The sequence below is a fragment of the Fusarium sambucinum genome, chromosome III (assembly GCF_050947815.1).
Source record: "Fusarium sambucinum isolate potato_lamoka chromosome III, whole genome shotgun sequence".
NCBI lineage: Eukaryota > Fungi > Ascomycota > Sordariomycetes > Hypocreales > Nectriaceae > Fusarium > Fusarium sambucinum.
In genome coordinates, this window is record NC_139292.1 from 7,290,040 (window position 1) to 7,312,408 (window position 22,369).

The 22,369-nt window shown below is 45.8% G+C and overlaps 7 protein-coding genes across 7 annotated transcripts; 4 read left to right on the top strand and 3 right to left on the bottom strand.

Annotated features, from left to right (window-relative positions):
* Positions 1-338: 338 nt before the first annotated feature.
* Positions 339-2,021, top strand: FSST1_012616 (Zn(II)2Cys6 transcription factor domain-containing protein; the record flags this gene model as incomplete). Its single annotated transcript, XM_083235855.1, has 1 exon — positions 339-2,021. One exon carries the CDS (start codon positions 339-341, stop codon positions 2,019-2,021), a length of 1,683 nt encoding a protein of 560 aa, XP_083082312.1.
* A 2,023-nt stretch (positions 2,022-4,044) lies between these two features.
* Positions 4,045-5,721, bottom strand: FSST1_012617 (major facilitator superfamily domain-containing protein; the record flags this gene model as incomplete). The annotated part of the gene is made up of 4 exons (XM_083235856.1): positions 4,045-5,077; positions 5,131-5,312; positions 5,365-5,465; positions 5,523-5,721. 4 exons carry the CDS (start codon positions 5,719-5,721, stop codon positions 4,045-4,047), a joined length of 1,515 nt encoding a protein of 504 aa, XP_083082313.1.
* Positions 5,722-12,578: 6,857 nt separating this feature from the next.
* FSST1_012618 (uncharacterized protein) lies at positions 12,579-13,871 on the bottom strand (the record flags this gene model as incomplete). Its single annotated transcript, XM_083235859.1, has 4 exons — positions 12,579-12,914; positions 12,971-13,365; positions 13,419-13,537; positions 13,588-13,871. 4 exons carry the CDS (start codon positions 13,869-13,871, stop codon positions 12,579-12,581), a joined length of 1,134 nt encoding a protein of 377 aa, XP_083082314.1.
* A 407-nt stretch (positions 13,872-14,278) lies between these two features.
* FSST1_012619 (transcription factor domain-containing protein) lies at positions 14,279-16,303 on the bottom strand (the record flags this gene model as incomplete). Its single annotated transcript, XM_083235860.1, has 1 exon — positions 14,279-16,303. One exon carries the CDS (start codon positions 16,301-16,303, stop codon positions 14,279-14,281), a length of 2,025 nt encoding a protein of 674 aa, XP_083082315.1.
* An 825-nt stretch (positions 16,304-17,128) lies between these two features.
* On the top strand, positions 17,129-17,894 carry FSST1_012620 (RmlC-like cupin domain-containing protein; the record flags this gene model as incomplete). The annotated part of the gene is made up of 3 exons (XM_083235861.1): positions 17,129-17,440; positions 17,490-17,745; positions 17,800-17,894. 3 exons carry the CDS (start codon positions 17,129-17,131, stop codon positions 17,892-17,894), a joined length of 663 nt encoding a protein of 220 aa, XP_083082316.1.
* Positions 17,895-18,368: 474 nt separating this feature from the next.
* Positions 18,369-20,209, top strand: FSST1_012621 (transcription factor domain-containing protein; the record flags this gene model as incomplete). The annotated part of the gene is made up of 4 exons (XM_083235862.1): positions 18,369-18,395; positions 18,446-18,649; positions 18,703-19,877; positions 19,924-20,209. 4 exons carry the CDS (start codon positions 18,369-18,371, stop codon positions 20,207-20,209), a joined length of 1,692 nt encoding a protein of 563 aa, XP_083082317.1.
* A 707-nt stretch (positions 20,210-20,916) lies between these two features.
* On the top strand, positions 20,917-21,917 carry FSST1_012622 (arylamine N-acetyltransferase 4; the record flags this gene model as incomplete). Its single annotated transcript, XM_083235863.1, has 2 exons — positions 20,917-21,281; positions 21,332-21,917. The coding sequence occupies 2 exons, from the start codon at positions 20,917-20,919 to the stop codon at positions 21,915-21,917; spliced, it is 951 nt and encodes a 316-aa protein (XP_083082318.1).
* Between the last annotated feature and the right edge of the window lie 452 nt (positions 21,918-22,369).

Below are 22,369 nucleotides of genomic sequence, written 5' to 3' on the forward strand. Positions count from 1 at the left end.
AGTAGAAAAATGCTGCGCTGTCAACATGTCCGCCTGTCAGATAGAGACCCTAAAACGCCAAATACGCTATTTTCGACAGTGACTCGCTGGAACTTTTAATGTTTACGGCTGATCCACGCTGCAGTGAGCCTCGTTTGAAGATCACACCCCAAATATGGTAATTATTTTGCGACAAGTGCCGTGACGTAAGCACCAAATCTGACATCCAAGACATGCTTATTTCTTCTGACGTCTATGATCATCGAGATCTCTTAGCTATAAAGTGTTATCTACAAAACTGCAGTCGTGGAACTCTTCTTTCCATCGTCTCTTTTCAAGTTCATGTATTGTATCCCATCATGGTGAATCGAGGTGCTTCAAAAGGCTGCATCACCTGCAAGAAACGTCGTGTCAAATGCGACGAGACCAAACCTTTCTGTAAAGTATGCAATCGAGTTGGACGCCAATGCGGAGGTTATGGGAAGCAGGCTGCTCTGATCAGGTTCAAAGACGAGACTACTCGATGTATGAACAAATTCCGAACAACGAATTCAGCGACGACTGCGAACAAAGTCACCCAAGAGGACACGAATTCAGGGACAATATGTGCTTTTCGACACTTCGAGTTGCGCCCAAGTCTACTGCCGAAACAACAAGACATGGCCGTATCTTTCTTCCTCACATATGTTACCGACGTTGGTCGAAATATGGAGTCAACACGAGGTTTCTTAGAACTTGTTCGACCCGTTCTCGCAACTGAGTCTCAAGATTCAGCATTATCAACAGCTGTCAAGGCTACCTCTATCAAGCTTTGGGCACTATTACGACCATCCGACGTCACAGACTCACTTCCGATCAAACTATATAACCAAGCACTTGGAAAGCTACAGCGTGCCGTTCACAGCCCCGAAAAGCAAGGGAAAGATGCAACCGTCATTGCAGCGCTTATGCTGCAGCAACACGATACTTTGGCTGCCATATTCGGCCACAACAAATCGAATACGACACACCGAAAGGGCGCTTTGGCCTTGCTCACACAGCAGGGCATGGGAAGGACCAGGAACCATGGACATCTTCTGGGGAACCACTTTCACTGCAGGATTTCCTCCTGCGTTAGACACAATGCACCTTTAGCTCAGGACGAGCTGGAGTGGTTTTACAGTAAAGTAATTCCCGCTCTTCCGAACAACTGCAGCTACATGCTCGATATCATTGGGTTGTCTGTCTCCAAGCTGCAAAGCGTTGTGGCAGAATCGTCGTCTTTTGATGATAATGTGGCGTTAAATGCACTGCAGGAGCTTCCGTCCATGGTCTGTGACGTTGAGGCTCAGCTTCAAACATGGCTGGATACTGTACCACAGATCTGGCACCCGCAACGACTTCAGGCAGTTGACTACATTCCTTCATCTGTGGCGACCTACGATAGCTTAGTAGATATTTATCCAAGCATCCAAATTGCCAATATATGGAATGTCTGGCGTACCTACGGCCTCATTGTCGAGCAGGCCAAGGCAAAGCTATTCAGCAGTTTGACCCCAGAAAACACAGACACAGACACGAGTGAATCGCAGAAAATACACGAACTACTCCAAGACGTGTATCGGAGCATGCCTTTCTATCTCGGCAATTGCTCTCGACCTGTGAGCTTTGCAGACGTCAATGATCCGCAACTGTCATTTCCCTGCTATCACGACTTACCACCGACGGACAAAGCATTCATCGCGTACAAGAAGAGCCATCACTTCGTTTCGAGGGTCGACCACAATCGCCATAATCTCATTCATGGTCCAATTGCGGCCCTCAGTGTTTTATCTAACCTCATTAGTCTTTTTGAGGGCCCATGCTCGCAGTTACTGTCATTTGAGGGTGAGTTAGAGAGACAAAAGCAGTGGATTCATGAGCAGTTTCGTCACTCGCTTTACTTGATGCGTTTCATACCACGCAATTGTCTGGACTCGGGTGTGGACTTTGAAGACGATGTGAACCATAGGTCAATGCATGGAACCATTCGTCAAGCACTCTCCACAGTTAACTTGCTGTGATGCCTTGCGCGAAACAAGTCAGGATCCTGGTACAGCTATTTGAGCTTCTGTTTAGTTTATTCCCGGTGTTCTATCCCTTGTGCGCTGTACGAGTCAGTCCACTGCAATTGGAGACATCAATACTGTCAATCTCCGAAATGATAAAGCCGCGGCCTGAGAAATTCCCCCACCTGACCCCAAGTCCACCGTCGTGAGAAATAAACTCACAAGACGCTATTCCCTTGCCGACTAGAGCACTCCAACTCCGCACTCAATTGCAATTCCCCTCTTCCCCCTCCCCTCACGAGTTTTGGCAAGTAGTTTCCCCCACGTCATTGTCTGGCTTCTGATTATTGGAGGGTTTTGTGCGCCACTTTCATCATTTTGCACGCCACGATAGTTACCACAAGACACGCGCATCAACGCCAAGGATACTCTCAACAAGGACAGCAAAGAATAAAGCCAAAATAGTATTACCAGGCCAAGAGTTGTGATGGTCTCAATTGCGTCACTCCGTTGCCACGGTGTTTGAGTGAATATTCACAAGTACTATTCTGGCGCCTCGTGGAGGTTCATGATGTGGCCAGTAACTTGGCATTAGAGTACAAAAATGGCGACAACGGATTACCCCGCAGACGTTAAGAACTTTCTTTAGAGTAAGATAAAACAATTTAATAGGGGGGCTTCGCAAAGTCTAATCGATGCAATAAGACGGTATATCACAAAACATAGGGCTCTAAAAGCAACCTTATTCTCACATAATACAAAAGCACTATAAGACCTGCTCAGTAGCCTACTTATTCTTCCTTTAATATAAAGATAAGATAAGTCTTTAATCCATTAACTATAAAAAGACTAAGCTATTAGTTAACTTGCCTAAACCCTAATCCCTATACTAACCCCTATCTTAGCCACAAGAATAATATAGTTAAGAGGCTAAGCCTGCAAAGGCCTTATAGCTCCTATTACTATTAGCTATATATTAAGCTAAAAGATATTACGCTGGCTTTATAAGCTAGCAGTAATAATTAAGATATCTCTAATAAGGCAAAGGCTATAATAGATATATTTAATATATTAAGTAATATTTAGAGGATTAAGGCAGCCCTCTTTAGCTATAGTCTCTTACTCTTATATAGCCGGAAAGATAAGAGATTTAGCCAGGAATATATTAATTAGCTAATAATAGAGAAAAGGCTACTATAAAAGCTAAATACTGGCTTTAAGAGTAAAAAGCCTTAAGATTAAGATCAGAAGGCATTTCTAGATACGCTAAATAACCCGGCATATAACAGATAGTTCCTAGAACTATAGGAGCAGGCCTTATTAGTTAATAAGCTAAGATAAAGGATTAAGTAGGAAAGGGTCAGTTAGGTGATTTTATGGGTTAGTTAAAGGAAGGTTTTGTGGGTTATATAAGGTTTCGGTTACTCTAGATTGAGCAAAATCAAGTAATCGCATTGGTAAGATAAAACAAACAAAAAGGAATTATTTACACTTTGATCCACCATGATCAAACCAAGCAATAAAACAATTCTCCAATCTTGAACAAGGCCAAAAATGAGGTTCTGCCCGGGCTCGAACCGGGGACCTTCTCGGTGTTAACGAGATGTCATAACCAACTAGACCACAGTACCTGAAACTGTTTGTTAAAGGCTGCTTCGTAAGTAAAAACTATAGCAATTGCCACAAGCTTCGTGGTTGGCTATATCCCGACAGGTTGGGAACGGCCAAGTTGAGTGAGCGACCCAACGGCCCCGACAACTATTGACTATGTCAATCGTGAGAAAGTTTCGTTGAATACATGGATCCTCCAGCAGCGGGTCAAATAGATTGTGTCTTCTACTCGTGTTCGATCACTTCAGGTGCTTTCACATGGCAAGACATCATCATTAGCAGACATTTAAACGTTGAGAAACTTTTCAATTCAGATTGTACTCTATTGCGCCTAGCAAACTCTGTAGTAATACTAAAGCCCCCCAGGTCGTAAGACAAAACTCATATTCATACTCTTCTATTCGATAGAAACATCAAGGGTGACGCTTTACAGGGTGTACAAGTAGCGCGGGTTGTGCTCTCCCATCTCAGCGATCTCCTCCTCAGTCTTGCCCTCCATTCTCCAGTCTTCCTGGCCAGACAACTTTCTCTTGTTGAGGCGTCGGAAGTGAAAGTAGACAGTGGTGTGGATGCAGACGGCAAGGGCAAGCATACCGATAGTAGCAGCGTATCCAGGGCGGTAGAGAGGCTCGTCTTGCTTGCTGAAGAGGAAAGGAGCAGCCACACCAGCAGAGTTTCCAATGGTAATGAAGATACCACTGGCGAAAGCACGCTTGCCGTATCGGGGCTGGTTGACAGTGATCCAGGCCATACCTGATCCAGAGCCGGTCCAGAGCCCAATAGCGACGATGAAGCAACCGGCGAAACTCATAGCCTGGCTGTGGCCGATGATGAGAAGGATGTAACCGAGCATCATGACGAGTCCACCACCAATGCAGAAGATACCTCGTTGTTGGGTACGATCACTGATTCTGGCGCAGATGAGGTAGGTAATGAAACCAACAACATAAACAGGAACAGTAAGACCCTGAATCTGCTTGGGAGACCAGTCACCCATCTCGCGGATGATGGTGGGCAAAAACACACTGAAACTGTAGAGGACCGAGTGACTGCAGTACTGGGCGATAGAAAGGGCCCAAATCTTCCAGTCCTTGATGGCAGCAATGACATCCTCCTTGTGCATCTCCTGGCCAGATGCGGTCTGACCAATTTCGGCGGCTCGAAGATCAATTAGAGCCTGGCGGTCCTCTGGGGTGAGGCACTTGGCTGTGGCAGGGGTGTTGGGGAGGACGAAGGGGACAGCGAAAGCGGTCAAGACGGTGGGGATTCCGTTGACGGTGATGATCCATCGCCAGGCTCGCCATCCGCCAGCACCACATCCGTCACAGTCCCAGTCATCTAGCTCGCCGATACCGAGAGCGACAAGGCCACCAACGGCACCAGAGATGGCGGAAATGGAGTAGAAGTAGGCATTTCGGAGGGAGATGTGCTTCTTGTGGTAGAAGGTGGTGAGGTACAGCCTAGGAAATGTCAGTGAATCTTTTTCATGTCAAGTCGTGGTGTAGGTACTAACATGATACCGGGGAAGAGACCAGCCTCAAAGGTACCGAGGAGAAGACGGCAAGCAATCAGAGATCCAAGGTTGGTGACGAAACCGGTGAAGATGGCAACGATACCCCAGAAGAAACAAAGACCAGCGATGTATCGAGCGGGCTGCATCTTCTTGATGATCAGGTTGGAGGGAGTTTCGAATAACTAAAGATATCAATTAGTCGTCTGTCAGTATAATATGATGATTGCGACTTACACAATAGGTGACGAAGAGGATCGACACAGCCAATTGGAACTCGTTGCCTTCCAAACCGAGCTCCGCCTCCATACCGTAGAGACGAGCATTGCCGATACCGACTATGTCAGATTGTCAGTTGCCAATCCTGTGATATCTTTTCTTGGGGTAAGACTTACCTCGATCCATAAAGTTCATGAGATAAATCCAGCAAACCATAGGAATGATGCGAAGATCAAGCTTCTTCAAAATACGGTTCTCAGTCTCCTCAGAGACATAAGGAACAGAGGTTTCGTTGACGGGACCATCGCTGTTGGTAGCGATGCCCTCCTCCTCCTTGGTAGGAGAGTACCGATCACTCTCAACACCGGCGGCCATGGTGGGCAAAGATTAAGCCTGAAATAAGGCTCAAAAGAAGATCACACTGGCTCAACGGAATGTAAAAAAGTTGACAGAGAGTAGAAAAAAGGAAGAAGAGTTGAAGCTGACTGACTCGAGAGACGCGACTGGGGGGGACAGAGGAGCTCCTTTTTTATATCCATCGCGTCCCTCGTAATGGTTGCAAGTAGAGACGAGACGCCGCGCGGGGTATGAATGCCCAGACATTCTAATCCTAATTACGCAGGAAACCCGGTCCAAAGGAGGGCCAAGACGCCCCCAGACGCCAAGAGAAAGAGACAAGAGTTGCCATGGTTGGTATATGGAGTTGGTGTGGGAACTTGGGGGAGAACAAATCGAGGAGAAGTGGGCAAGGAAAGAAAAGAGAGATTCTGGGGCAAACTGGGGAAAAATAAGAGACAATCTAAGGGGGGGCTAAGCTTTGTGGAGAAATACTGTTACGTTTTACTGTGACGGGGGTTATGTACTTCGCCAAGGCATAGCCAAGACTATAGCCAAGCGTATAGTTGGATTTCGATACTCCACCAGAACCAACAGCACCTTTGCAATGGATTGTATCTTTTTGGAGCGCATATTATCAGGTGACGCTACCCCAGTCCAAGTCCGACTTGGCACTTTGCATTCGGAAGTCATAACAACGCATCCCAATCTTGGCAAGTAAGCTTGGTTTGTAAAGAGATGATGTCTTGTTTCTCTTGGCTGCCTACTGCACCCTCCTACTCCCCAACACTTGCGCGCAACACAGAGAGGACTCGGACAGATGGAAATATTACTGCTTTTGGTTTAAATCTCTCGGTTATTCCATTTCTTGGACCATGTCATTCTTTATTTCTAGCCGGGCGGATGTAGACCGATCATTCGGCTTGGTACAAATCTGACATTTACTCCACGTGTATCATGTATGAGATGAGATTATGCTTAATTGACGTTCCCCTCCATTTCACTGGTCAGTCTTCCCAACAATGCTTTTAGCCTACTTGCAGTACATTGTGAGACACGTGGAACTCGCATGGCTGCAGACCGTGATACGGGTAGCTGATTGTTGTCTCCCTCCCTTATCCTGTTGCTCGATGTACCTGTCTCTATGTACGTCAGATAACTGAGATTACCTTGTCTCTCTATCTGTTCCTGTTGGTAGCTTATTTATTGGGCGGACAATTTGTACCCCGCCCGGGGGACAATCCGCCGAGTAACACGAGTCAGGGGTGGCTTTTCCCCCGTCTGTTCCCTCTTCTCCTCGTTTGTCCTTGTCGTTCTTCTCCGCATTCGGTGTTACATGTCCGTAAAAAGGTACGTTTTGTAAATTCTTTCTCCCCGGGACAAAACTGTTGGTCATTGTCACATTTCCTGCGTGGGTTTCATGACACATTCTTTTTCTCCCATTGGTCTTTTGTGACATGTGTGATGCTATTTGTGTTGCATTATCTTGTTCTGTCCCACAAGGCGGCCATAGAAGTAAACCCCATATTACTCACCCCGTGTTTACCGCCTTTAAAAAGCGGGAATTTGGGGGTAAATCCTCCAGGGAAGAGAAAAGATTACCCCACAGCTCCACTGGGTTAATAGTGGACTTACAGTGCATTTTGTCCCTCACAATTACCCACTGGCTAAACTGGCCTGGCCTGGTCGCACTTCGTTTAGACTTGAACGTCTTACCGCGCACCTAATTCTAGAAAAACTGAGACATGAGATCGTCGTCAATCACAGCTTTGGCGGCTAGCAAGTTGTGATCTTCTTGTGGTAGCTGCCGACTTTTCCGAGGTGGATATAAGAAGATAATGATTCGCATTACACTCTAACGGTTGAAATGGGGATTACGGCACAGACAATATTTATCTACCTACCTATTGTATTAATTGCCAAGCCTGAACCAACTGAGGTTGAACCAGACACGTAGTTTCTCACCCGATTACTCATTATGCGACAATATGTATCTAAGCTCTCGAGATTGTGACGTATGCGACAAAGCTAGACTTGACAGCATAGACATGAGTTTTCGTATTTGATCCCCAAATAAAGATAAATTACCCGAAGCCTCGATTCATGACATCCAACCACATAATAGTACTCTCATACCATTGAACTCCCATCATTCATCCCGCCTGAACTTGTAACACTATACATGTCCTACCATCTCGTCTTGGGTTTACATCTGCCAATCCAGTTCCACATGCATGGCATGCAACTCTCAATAACAACTCTACCGACCCGTCGTACTGGTACTCACCTTCCCAAAACTCCCATGTGGCCGGGATTCCTTTCAAACCGTTTGATCTGCATCTCGCAGTAACACATGACAAGTCGACCTTGGCTAGCGTGACGTGGTGTCTTTGGAGTAGTATGAGGGGAAGTAGATCTGAGCATCCCCCAAAGACTTCCACAATTTTGATGGCTTCAATGACGTCTTCTTTCCATGAAAATTCATTGATGTTCTTTAAAGTAACTACTACTCAATTATATTCTTACTTCCGAATATCCTCGTGTAGGCCTAATCGACATCGTGGTGCCCTTTCTCCTACGAGTTCCCTGTCAAGGTCAAGCTCGGCCAACGCACACAACGTCAAGAACTCTTAGACGATGTTTGGCAACTCACATCTTTCAGCTTGCGGTTCAACTTGCGGCTCATCTTGTTGCTTATTAAATTGAAACATTGTGCCGCGAAAGTTTATTCAAAGACAGCTCCACGTGGCAAAAGGCTAGCCATATCGATGTCTGTGCATTCACCGGTCGGATTGTCGATTCCTGCGGTGATCCGCGCAAGGCTGTATTCGACATGAACAATGACAGGACTGAAATTGATGCCAACAATTTACAGCTTGCTTGTGGCTGTCTCGACAACGCTTCATCGTCAGGCTCATTCGCTCATTCTCTCGCGCTGGTACTCCAGAGCATCATCATCATCACTGTCGGTAACTACGAACACATTTTTACATGATAGTTCTACTTAAGTGCTTACGCTTTGGCCTAGCCATAGACGAACATGAAATTCCCCTTGTGGTTCAAGAGATGAGATTATTTCCATTGTCAATCCTTTCGATGTAGGCTGTATCGCCGAATACCGTGCCACAAGCCGGCTTGGATCTTGACTTGACTAAAGCGCGCACGCTTCAGATCGCTAACAATAACAAGATCAATTCAGCCCCATGTCCTTGTCTGCTCCAAGCTCATAGCCTTCTGCAGGCAAGCTCAGCTCATCCGTAAAGAAATACACGATGTAGTCTCCCGGCGGTGAAGAACTGACCTCCATGGTTGCGAAGCATAACAATGCGGGATTCCCCAATATGTAAGGAACCGAGACATTATCATCCGACATACCTTTGGCCCAACATAGAAATACGCGGATCGAGAATTCAGCGACAATGCCAAGAAGCTCACCGTCAGGCTTGCGCCAGCTAATTTTATTATCAATAGTCAAGTCTTAGATGTTTCGCCATCGACGCAGGAGACCAACAAAAATGCATTGTATGCAGAAATAGAAGCTACTGCATGTTGTGATACTGAGACGTGGAGATATGTACGCGTTCAGGCTGATCTTACACTGGGTACAAGACCGTGCGTGCCCCGTAGAAGCTGGAAAATTCCCGTGTCCCACTGCCGGGAGTCTTTCTTCTTGGCATCAGTCATGAATAAACTTAAGGTTACAATAAGGTCGGTCGAAGCACCTGTAGACTTTGCGGAGTTTGCGGGGGAACTAAACGGCTTCGTACAAGGTTTTTGTTGGGGGAATCTGAGATGCGAAATCTTGGCTTTATGAACGGGGACCAGCGGACTCAGTTTCCAGTCAACTTGGCATCGATAGTGCTGATTGTGCAATTTCTTGCCAACAAGAATAGCGACCTTGGCATATCTTGGCTGCTTGGGTCGGGACTGGGGACCAATTGTAGTCTAGCTTTCATTCCTCCTCCTTTTCAACTACAGATTATTGGATGTTGGTGGTTGTTGTACAGCAGATAGCTGAAGAAGAATGGGATTCTTCTCGGGCGCGGGTTATATGGCAATACCCGAGATTACCATGTTTTGGGAATACGCATGTTTCCTTTGGAGCGAGCAACATGACCGAGGCTTAGAAAAAGATCTCAATGACTTGGCATGTTGATTTGCATTGGTCAATCGTTAATGGGGATGGTATAGCCTCTTGCGCGTCGCGCCTGTGAAATGGTTCAAGGATCGCGGAAAATAATTGAGCCTTGGAGATAAGCTTATCGTTATCTTTATCGATATGAGATTGTGCTCGCGTAGCCCACCTGCCACCCTATACTTTATGAACAAATCTTCAATTGTTCCTTTACTGACTGGCTCTTCCAACCATCTATAATCCATGATGGAATAAATTCGTGGAAATATGGAAATTGGTTTCTGTTATACTTAGACATTATTAATGTGATGTTACTGCCTCTATCACTATGTCACAATGCAATCATCGTCATGTTGCTCGTTTGGTTGTCTTCAATTCGAACATGAAGTATCCGTAACGCTTGGACGTATGGGCAAGAGCATCATTGATTGGCTTTGAATGATGACTAAATCGGAAGAATAGGTATCCGCATACGAAAAATTCCTTGACCAATGAGAGACTCGACTCAATTCGTTGTACATAATTGCAAAAAGACAGCACCATCACCAGCGAATAAAATAAAGCAATTAGCAATACGAATGGGACTTTTCGAATGAAAGAAAGAATTTTCATCACTGGGCCCATTCGCTAGTCAGCCTCGTTGCTGGAAAGCGTGAATTTGGCCGAGTTTTCGGTCTCTCAATGAAAACTCTGCAACGAGCTGTCCACTCTGCTTACTAACAGTCTCCACACCAATTCTCTATAAAACTACGCATCGCCGTCGACCTTTTAGAAATTTTTTTTCTTTTCTTCTTCATGTCGACAATACTTCAGAGAATCATTTCTATAGTATTCGACCTTCTCTTGGTTCCCTAAAAGAGCCACAGATCCCACCCTGGTTGATGAATGAATATCCTCGATGCCCTAGAGTGAATACCCTTTTGGTCCTCTCGATCTGTCCGCAAGGATGGCGGTGATCACTTCGCGTGGTTGCTGTATAGAGAGATGCTACTCTTGATGATCTCGGTCCTGAGAGCGGTCTTGCCTTCGGGCGCGCGCTTGGGACGGGCATTGATGGACGTCTGACAGGCTTTTTTTCATTGCTTGCTGAGGCTTGCCTTGGTAGTGAAGAAGAAATGTGACATTGCACTGGATGTTGGTTGGTTGGTCCTGCTGGGCACCTGCTGCAGTCCGTCATTCCCTTGAGACAACAGCTAATGGGTGTCATGATGCTGGCAGCGTTTCGATGCGACCCAACTCGAAAGAGTACAACTGCTTGTGTGTACCCCAACATGAACAATGTGGATAATGCCGAGCTAGCGGTCCAGCTAATATCAGAGCGCCAATTGCGACAATCCACCCTGCAGCCGTAAATCCATCTCCCATCTTGTCATACCGGACACTAGTATATCCCAAGGCTAGCACTTCCCCCGATAATAAGAAACATCAAAAAGCACAACACATAACATGGTCGAGGTATGAAGAAGCTCGCTGGAGGGTTGGCAGATTCTGGGAACAGTGATGGCTCAAATATCTCGTAGTCCCATTGTGGACCGAGACTTGGTTGTAGTTCAGGTTGTCTAGTGGTACAGTTCCGGTGGCGATGGCGATGGAGATTATTGTTTTGAGCGTATTCCATACTTCGTCCAGTTTGGAAACTTGCTGTTGTCGTTCCATCAAGTTTCAATGTCAAATCTTGCTTCAACGAGTCTAGAAACGGTAAGTAAGATATCATGAAGAGAATGATCTCTAGACTAGGAAACTATTTTTGGCTGTCTAGAATGTTTGAAAAGGAGAAATCGGGATATGACGTAACAGGAACGGTGCCATCTTTCAGCCTCAAAAAGCTTTCGCTCGTGGTTCGCCTTGCTGGCAGCCTTATTGGGTAGCAATCACCAATCATGAGTGCGGCCTACCCGCCAAAGTCATAGCGTAGGTATGCATATTTCAGGCCGGTGAAGTCTGAGCACGCGCCCCAAGAAAAGGCAAAACACTGAAAAAAGATTGCTATTAAATACGCATGATTGCAGTAGGTTTATCAATCGCATGCTCCAGATAGAACCTTACATCATGGGTGGATGTTAGCATACCTTTATTCATTTATAGTAACTGTCAATATGGTTACTTGTGGATTATATCATGTAGTGAGCAGTAAAGAGTGAAAGAGCGTAAGTTTAGTTGATACTAGCTATTAAACACCTATTAAGGACAGTGATGAATATCTTGTGTGGTTCGTCTCCAGATCTGGCCGATTTGTCGAGCTAACCATAAAAGGAATAGAGATTTGTCGAGGGTCGCCCATGGTGTGTTCGCCAGTGTCTTTATGTAGAACAAATAAACAGCTATACCGGAGATGAGCCAGTTGACAAAGACTGGTGCCGAGATGAATTGCGAAGCCCGAAGAGCCTGGGTATCGCCTTCCAAGCATACCAGAAAAGACATGTCAGGCCCATGAGAATAAGCGAAAGAAGGGCATACTCCCAGATATGGTGGTCTCCATCCCCGCCTGTTATCTCATAGATATTCATCCCATAGATGCTCTAGCAGGCACAGAATCGGTTAGAGCTATTTTAAAACGAGAGCATTCTCCGAAGATATGTGAGTGACTTACCGCGGCAACTTGCAAAGGCAAGTAGAAGAACGTAAGCATCGCGACCCGACGAATGCTCGCGGCAAGATAGTTGGCGGCTTTGCTTTCTTGTATCGCTGCTGCTGTATCGGTGAAAGTAGCCAAGTTGAATATCTACAGTCAATATCTTAGTACAATATCTTGGGCTGTTTCTTATACTAGGCTATGAAATGGTACGCAAAGAGAGTATTTTGAGTCATCTCGGGGGATACTGACTAGGTTGATCAATATGTTGGTGTTCGTATCGAGCTCATGGGTCCGTGTCTCATAGTCATTCAAAGTAAGAATGATCTTTTTAAGATAACTCGAGATTGACTCTTCACCCCCAACAGCTATGAAGAACGGGTGAGTCGTCATTTGCTGGGCGGTGTCTTTGGCAGAAACTATGCGCCGGCGCACCTCGGACCATAGAGGAGAAAGTTGATGAAGGGCAAGCGAGTAAGACTTTTGCTGCTCGTGCGTTGTTGCAGTCGTTGTTATCGTGCGGCTCTTTGTGCAGTGAATTAGCATTTCAAAGTCCAAGTGGGAGAAGAGTTATAGCTTACAATGTGTTGCAGGTGTTGTTCGGCTTCGTCTAGGAAAGCGTTCCAGTTCACTGAGATAATATGGAACATCTCAGATAGGACCTGACCCAAACCAAACTCTTCCTCCCACTTCCCTGGAGGTATTGTCTCTTTTCGTGTCATCAGTTTGTGTAGTCCTTTGTATATAATGTCATCGGCTGGATCTAGACTAATCAACCCCATGCCGCGGTTACTTCCTGTGAGCTCTATTTTATCATTCCAGTAGATGAGATCTACTTTGGTGATGTGCCATGTGTGTTGTGTTAACCCTTGACCGAGGTTGAATTGTGCATAGGGTGAGTTTTGGTTTCTCGCAGCTTCGCTAGGTTTAATCTTGGGAGGATACATGTCCATGAACTGGAGGTGGAAAAACGCATCTAGAAGTTTGTTTAGGAACGATAACCGACATTCGATATCTCTTAGTACTTACAGCCAGCAACATGATTCCCCGTGCTCGTAGGCACATAGGGAAAGTTGAAGAAGCGTGGAGTGATGTGTAGATAGTGCCCCAGCGCTCGGACAGCTTCGGGGCAAGGCTTGGTCATGATGCTAAAGATTCCAAGTAAGACATAGCGTCCAGGTATAAGGTTATTGCCTACAATATGTTACTGCTGGTTCGTTTACCAGTCTTCAACTCTTTAATCAGTCCACGCATGTCGTCTAGCGTCTGGGTGTAGCTCCATTGCATGCTCGTATAGGTGAACTTGTGGATACTAAAGTCATTGTCGTTGCGATGCTTGTGGAGGTATGTTTCCAAAGTATGGAACGATATACCAACCTGACCACAGTTGGCTGGCCATGCCAAATGGGGTTTACTGGGATCGATTACTTGTGTGGCTGTTGGCTGCAAGTCCTGCATCCACCAAACATTTGAGAGAGCCATTGTCGAAGAAGCGATATCTGCCAATGGCTGTTAAAATGCAGCATAAACAGTATGAGTTTTAGTATGAATCAATGCTCGACATGAAGTTTGCAAGGCGGGGGGACACTGCATCATCAGCCGTATCTGACAGCCTGCTTTGTTTCAACCCAAAATAGAAAGCTGAATGCGTTCACGTGAAATGTGCCAGCCAATTATGTTCTCTCTACTACTATACCTAAACCTCTTGCGTAGCTGCCAATTGTAGTGGTCGATAGAGATTAATCTTTGAAGTATGAGAAGCCTGACAAGGCTGGACTAACCATCGCATATCGTATAATTCCACGCATCTTAACAGAAGTTCCATATCAAAAGTAGATTAAATCAATTTTTCTAACTGGGTATCCTTCCAAATAATTACCATAAAATGTCTAAGAGCTATGAAAGTCCGGCAAAGCGCTAAATAACGAGTAATCATAACAAACAGGATCCAAAAACAAAGGATCAAATCGAGGCATCGCCGAGTCAACATTCCCACGCGCTGGCGATACAAGAGTCAAATCTCCTTGATCAGCGGCACCAGACATCGCCGGCGAGTTGTTTGGAAGTGTCTGACATAAAGGCAGTGCATTCATCCTATCCATAGCGTCGGCGATAAGCTCTGATGCACAGCAGCGAAGACGGTCATACTCGGATTCAGCCATGCGCCACATTCTTCTCGCGCTTTTTAAACAACCCAGTACCAGAGTAACACGATTGTAGTGATGCTCGAAACATTCGTCGGGATGGCCTTGAGTGGTGGCGAGTTGAATGAAGCCGCAGAGTGCCAAAGCTGGTATAACGAAAGGTGTGTGTTTGGGAACGTTGGGGCATAGCGATATACAATCTGAGATACGTCTCGATGCATCTGTTGCTTTGATGCCCTGGATTAATGTCGTGGATGATGAGAGTGGATGGTTTTGTGCGACTGGTAGAAACGGATCTTTGATGTCTGCTAAAAGAGAGTGCAGGTTGCTTCGAGGGAGATGTAACAGCATGCTAGCGAGCGCAATGATCATGTGGGCCTGGAACATCATCTCGTCAATATTTCCATACGAGTCCACAATCTCCAGTTTACCCGGAGGTAAATGGTTCGACCAGCTCAGCAGAGCATTTTCGATGGATTGCGAATGGTCATGACCGCTGTTCTTCAACTGATTCAGTAACAAAACCCGACCGAGAATCGTGGCTGCTTCGATGCGATAGCTAAACGACGAGAATGTCACATCACCAGTCGAGAGTACCCGTCTTTTGAACTCGAGAACATGATGGGGTTGAGGAATGTCCAGACGACCCGTGTAAAACGCCTCTTCGCAAGGTAAGCAGACTTTTGGAGGAACGCTGCTGCACCCAAGGTTCATTGTTTTTGGTGGTATGGCCATGAGAATGTCCGTGACGTAGATCTCCCACCACGTCCTTCTTAAACTCTCGGCTTCAATCGGATTGTCTAGTTGTGTGGCTGCGGCGAAGTCGTTGAGATGCATACCAAGATCCATAGCCATTCTTGTGCACTGCTCGAATGTTTTACTAGCTGCATCGAGCTCACCACCAAAAAAGAGCAGAATTGAGTAGACGAGAAGAGACTGAACCATGCACGTTGAGTTATCCGTCATGGATAGCATATCCGTTGCGACCGTCGCTCGCAACTGCGCGTTGGGTCCCGAAGGGGCGTAGTGAGATCCAGCGAAATCCACCATGCGACGGAGATATGGTGGGTAGTTGCGAGAGGTGAAGACAGAGCTGGGAACCAGAAATGGGTGGGCATTGTGAAAATTTTCGTAGTAAAGTCGAAGAAGTCGGTCGTTGTCGGATGAGGGCTGGATGGATGGTTGCGTATTGATACCACCCAGGTTGGTACTCTCTATTGCTTGCGATATCAGACCAGGGTCGAGATGATGGTAGAATGCCATGGCGGGATCATTAGAAGGCTGCTGCACTGACGCTTGACCTTGAGTTTGATGATCGCTGGCTCGTCTGTCGCTGTGTGAACTCTCCGACACTGAACTTTGATGCGTTTGTCGTCGCGTGAGTTGCGGCATCCCACTGCTAGCCATAGCATCTTGTCTCAATCCCGACGAGGTCAAAGTCTCTTGCGACGACGATACTGGTGTGATGGGCAAACTAATTGGATTCACAATCACAGACTCTACAAAACTAGTAGACGACTGCTCGCTCTGCGAAGATCTCATCATGAGTCTTTTCGGCTGCGTCTCCAGCATTGAAGAGCGATGCTTCTTTCTCCGTCCGCCTCGTCGCGACGGCTCGTAGAAGCAGACCTGATCTGTCTCTGTGCATCTTGAACACGATGGTTTCCCCGCATCGCATTTGAGGTGCTGTTTTCTGCAGACGGTGCAAGCGAGAGCCACTATTCTAGTCGGTTTGACTGATGGCGATGATGATGTTGATGATATTGCCATTGTGAAGCTGACGTGGAGATGGGTAGCGACCGATGTAAGATGTTAGAGTGAGAAAGGGTGGAGAGGATGAGTCGGCGATTGAACGAGATAAGCAATTTCTGCTTGGTAGCACAACGTGTGACGTGAGAAGAGATAAGACAATGATCTGATATCTTCCAAGATAGGATATTAATCTCTACTCTTCGTTTGTTCAGACATATGATGATGTTGGATGGTAATCATAACAGTTTGACATGTCTGAGTATCATGTCATCTCAGAACCAAAGATCAAAGCCCGAATTTTCCAGGTGGATGCTCACCGACTTATTTGGAGCATTTTGACTGGTAGATGTACCGATAAGCTCAGACGTCAGCATCCACACCAAGACAAGGACAATACGAAGTAGAAGCTGTGCGTCCATTGTCTCTCCATCTCCAGTCAATAAAACAGTTCACGATAAATTCGAAAAAAATCATGTCACTTCGGACTGTAGTAGTTGACTGGTATATGGCTCTCAAACGTCGATTGAATAGTGTTTGAGCTCAATGGTGAAGTACTAGCCCTGAACTCGGCAGTTCAATCACCGAACGAAGGGCAGAAGCGGATATCTCCGGTTGAGACTCTAACCAATCACCGTTGATTTTGAGTCCCCGATACTAAGCCCTTGATATCTGTGCTTGCACGTCGTTCGGCGATTCAATGGCACATCACAAACATGTTGAATTGTTTATATGAAGCCCATACACCGTAAGTCTATGTCGGATATCTTCTAGACAAATTCCAGAAACCTTGAATTTTCTGTATACCCAGTTCTGATTTTTTTCTTACTCTGCAATATTTTCACAATGGCTGCAGTTTCTGCCCGATTCGCCCCTCTACCATTGACCCGGCCTCAATCCTCATGCAGGTCACAGGCTTCGCTCAACAACAATGGAACTCCCAAAACTTATACGTTGAACAATTTTATTGATGACGTGAAAATTCATCTTGGAGAGTCTGGCGGTATAGGGTGTGAAGATGTTGATGAAGATTATATCATCTCGTTGGCAAAGAAGTATATCTCAAATCCGAACGACTGGGCACGTTATTACCACAACTGTCCTGGCAAGAATTACACACGCAATGCAATCATCAACATCAACAAGAAAGCCAATATTGTAAGTCGGTCATGTATTATTTGATGGTATAAGAGCTAACTATGTGCAGCTATTGCTAGTCTGGAATCCAGGCAAGGGATCGCCAATTCATGACCATGCCAACGCCCACTGTATTATGAAGGTCCTGGCCGGCGAATTGACAGAGACTGTCTACGATATGCCTGAAACAGGCCACGAGAACCAACCTCTATCAATCAAGAGCGATACGACGCATCAGGCCGACCAAGTCACGTATATCTCTGACACCATTGGCTTGCATCGAGTTCACAACCCTCATCCTACCAACGTGGCTGTTTCTCTTCACAGTATGTTTCATTTTATTATTTTATCGTTGTACTGGTTCTGACTCGATGTCCTAGTCTACACACCACCCAATGCTGCAGACATTGGCTACAACATCTTTGATGAGTCGACAGGCCGAGCGAGCTTTGTCCCCAAAGCGCAAGCAAACTAGACGATCTTTCGCGAGCTTTACTTTGATACCCCGGTTGCTTAGAGATGGGAGCGGCGCAATGCCGACAGGAATAACTCATCAGGGAGGCGTATTGTTTTTGTATTACAAATTTTAGAATGTCAGGCATCATTAACGTTTACGTAAATGAAAATGAGATCCTCAGTGAATCGAGATCGGTGAGCTAGGTGTTTGAGATCTCTGCTCAAACATCATCAATGTCAGATACAATTGTTGGCCTGTTTGGGAATGGGCCATGATAACAGAAGAGGCATGGTGGCCTACATATCTTTATGATTGGCCGGACGTTATCTGAGACTCTTGCTTGGTCAGCTTCCGCGGAAGTGCTGACAACCCTCCGTCGACCATATATCCTGCCCCAAATAACTTCCATGGAAGCTGTACAACTCATCGACTTCAACTTTAATTAATGATCTACTTTTCTCAGGAACTGTTCTGTTTGCTGTGAAGACGAGAATGCAGCCCATTAACCGCCCAAGAAAGGTACAGTGATCAGCCAAGCTAATGGCACAGTCCTATACTTACCTGGCCAGGCTTGTGATCTTTGCTATACTCGAAAGATCAAATGCGATGGACAGCAACCGCAATGCTCAAACTGTGTAAACTACAAGACTGCTTGTACTCATGCCGCCCGGAGTAGGAAGTGGAAGCCCAAAGCTCAGCAAAACGTCCAGCGTTCAGAGGCAGATGAAATTCGAAGCCTGCAGGCACAGATGCAGCAGTTGCAGGCCCAACTCGTATGTCCCGCGGCTATGTTAAAAATCAGAGAGTTACTGATGTAAGATTACAGTCTGAGTATCAAGAGCAAAATGACGCGCTTGTGACTCCAACATCGTCGAAAGAAATATCCTTCAGTGATGAGTTTGTTGATGCCGAGCACTCGGCCAATAGCATGAAACTCCCTCCATTGGAACAGACTATGTACATGACTGGAATATTCCTCAACACCTTCAACTTAGTGCTGCCACTCTTCCATCCCGACTCACTTCTACGTCTTATCGGAGAAACATACGCCGTCCAACCACGACAGCGTGATCCTGTGTCTTGGGCTGCAATCAACGTTGTGCTAGCTTTGGCGCGTCAGCAGATGCCTGATCAAAGCGAGATGGACTTTGAGTATGGCGGAACAAATGATTACATAAAAAAAGCTCAATCGGTTATTTGGACTGTAACGCTTGGCGAAACGGGGCTGCTTAATATCCAGACCCTGATTGGCATGGCCATGTTGCTGCAAACTGCAAACGATACAACGCCAGCCCTAGTCATCATATCAGCAGCCATGCGCCTCATTCACAAGATGGGATTGCATAACCGTTTGTCCACAGAACATTTGAACTCTACTGAGCAGAGACAACATGCTAATGTCTTTTGGATGGCCTACATTGTGGACAAGGATTTGTGTCTGCGAGCACAACAACCTTCTGTGCAGCTTGACGATGACATTGACCTGGATCTACCCATGGAACGTCCAGTTGTTTGTGGCAGTGATACTGAAGCAGGATTTGTTACTACAGGTGACGGAAATTCCAGGCTCAATTACTTCCTCGCTCGCATCCAACTTGCCAACATACAAGGCAACGTATACGATCACCTTTACTCTACGCGCGCCTCAAAAAGATCCCCGGAAGAAAGGAAGATATCGAGAGAAAGAATAGTCAGAGCTCTTGATGATTGGAAAGCATCAGTCCCCTCAGACTTTAACGGGGCCAATGTGGTCACCACTACGAGCAACAACCCTTCGATCACAGCCTTTTTCTGCATCCTTCATACGCGAAGTCTCTTGTGTCTGAGTCTGATCACCAGATCCCACGCGTGGGATGAGCAATGGGTCGGTAGTATACGTGATTCCGGAAGAGGGACGCGAGTGTTGCAGCTGCCAAGCGAGTGGACTGCGATGATTGAAGAAGCGAGAAACTACATGATATTGTATGAGCAGTTACACCAAAAATACAGCTGGCTGAAATGGTAAGACTGGAATTCGTTTATGAACGACCAATGTTAACATTTTTAGGTTTGCTGCGTGCACATATATCTCAGCGATGGTTCTTCTAACGGCAAATAACCTGAGCGATTCTCAGCACCCAGACTTCGCTCAAGATATAGGCCGAGTTGAGAGGGGGCTTGCATGGTGTCAAAACCACTTCAAAGATAAGCCATGCAAGATGTCCGATATGCTCAGAGAAATTTGTACGGAAGCTGTGGGGGTGATGAAGCAGACACACACAAACGGTATTTCTGCTGCTGTTGAGAGCACTTGGCTCACAGGGCTTCTTGATGACAGAGGATCGATTTGGTGAAAGATAGCCGTGCAATATGCCGAGAGTTGAATCCCAAAATTGGCCAGCACAACATCATTATTGCATACAAGCCAAAACAAGTAGAGCCACTATATTAATTTAATTTTATTTTTCCACTTTGGCCCAATCCGGTGTATATCCCGAATATCTCCCAGCGTTGATAAACATCGAGAAAAGATCTTTCTTACACGTTTTCACATCACTCAATATCCTCTGATAGTAGAAATAGTATGGTGGCTGGAATTGAAATCGATCGAGTAGCGTTCAAACAGGAATGCATCAAGGCCTAAGCATCTGGGCTCCTTGTCAATGAAGGTGTAGCAGTACGTGTCTTACACCTCATTTCTCCATGTGCAAGAAACTTGCAGCAGACAGCTCCCTACTAGGTAGCAAAAAAACAAGACCTCCCAAGTCTTAGGGTATATGGGTAAGTAGTCTAAGAACTATATTTTAAGGTAATAAAGTGACTTGCCAATTTATTTTTTATGTTTCCAGCGGTCAATTTTTCTAACACCCTGAGGGCTCGGTCAATAGCGTTCCGCATGAGGAATAGCGTGTAGGTAACCCAAGGCAAATATCGGACTGGGTGACTCTCATCAAAAATGACTCACGATCAGTCCCACCAGTACATAAATTCAAGAACGGACCGGAACAAGTGAATTGAAACTTAAAATTCCAATTCACCTGTACTCCCGTCATTCCTGCCAATGGATTCTGCATATAGTCAAGAGCAAGTTGAGCAGTTCATCAACTACATCGGTTTACCAACTGAGGTATGGAGAGAACGTCAACCTTCGCTTGAACTCCTGAAAGCTCTACACATACATTCCATCTCAACTTTTCCTTACGAAAATCTCTCGCTTCACTATAATCCAACCCATGACATCCAACTGGATCCACAACACCTTTTCGAAAAGATGATCGGTAGCAATCGTGGTCGTGGCGGTTTCTGTATGGAAATCGCCATCCTTTACAACCATATGCTTCGAGCCATCGGCTTCAACGCCTACACTGCCGGCGTACGAACACGGGGCAGACTCGAGGGTATCCCACACGGGGATTACCCCGGCTGGTAAGTAAGCCATGTTTTGGCATAGAATTAGAGCTGATTGGATATACCAGGAACCACATTATCAACATTGTGACGTTTCCCGATGGTAGCAAATACCACTCTGATGTTGCTTTCGGAGGAGACGGTGCCACGAAGCCGATACCACTCATTGATGGCCTAATCCACGAGAATTTGGGCACACAACAAATTCGGCTTAAGAGAGACTGGATTCCTCATCAAGTCCATCGAACAGAGGAAACAAAGTTCTGGATTTATCAGTACCGTAACAGCACAAAGAAGGATTGGAACTCTTTTTATTCATTCCCAGGCATCGAGTTCTTTGCTCCTGACTGGGGCGTGGTTAACTGGTGGATCAATACACACCCCGATAGTCACCAGAGACGAAACGTATTGGTTATTAAATTTCTCAGAAGGTCAAAGAAAGGCGCAGACCATGAGAGTGAACAAGAGATATGCGGGAAGAGGATGCTCATCAATGGTGTTGTCAAAGAGAACTTAGGTAGCGAGACACGAACTGTCACTGTTTGTCAGACGGAAGAGGAGAGACTGCTGGTTCTTGAGCAGTTTTTCCAGATCTCTTTGACGGAGAAGGAAAGGCTTGGTATTAATGGCTACGTTTCAGCATTAGATACATAGAATCTGTGATAAAAAAGGCTTGATCAAGAGCTTTATGTAGTTAAATCAGCATGTTGGGAAAACAAACTGTTTATCAACTCCACAAACGTCCTCAGCATAAGTTGGGTATTCATATAGTAAAACAATGTCTTGTCATAATTGACCATATGTGATACTGAACCGAGAAAGCTGGAAGTCTGCCTATCCGATGTATAAGATGGTTCAGCGTTATAGAATGACAAAACCGTCGTAGCATAATGGACAATTATGGGTGATATGGCAGATTTTGAGCTTTGACAAAACTTGCCATTTCCCCAGTAAGAATCAGGCTCACTGCCTATCAAGGAGAGCTTGAATCCCTCGACGCTGAAATTATTGCTCTTTCCACTTCTTACGAAGGAAATGAAAAAAGGTTTGTGTCGCGGATACTGGGCTTGACCAAGGCAAGATGATAGATGAGCTGCATATCCAGG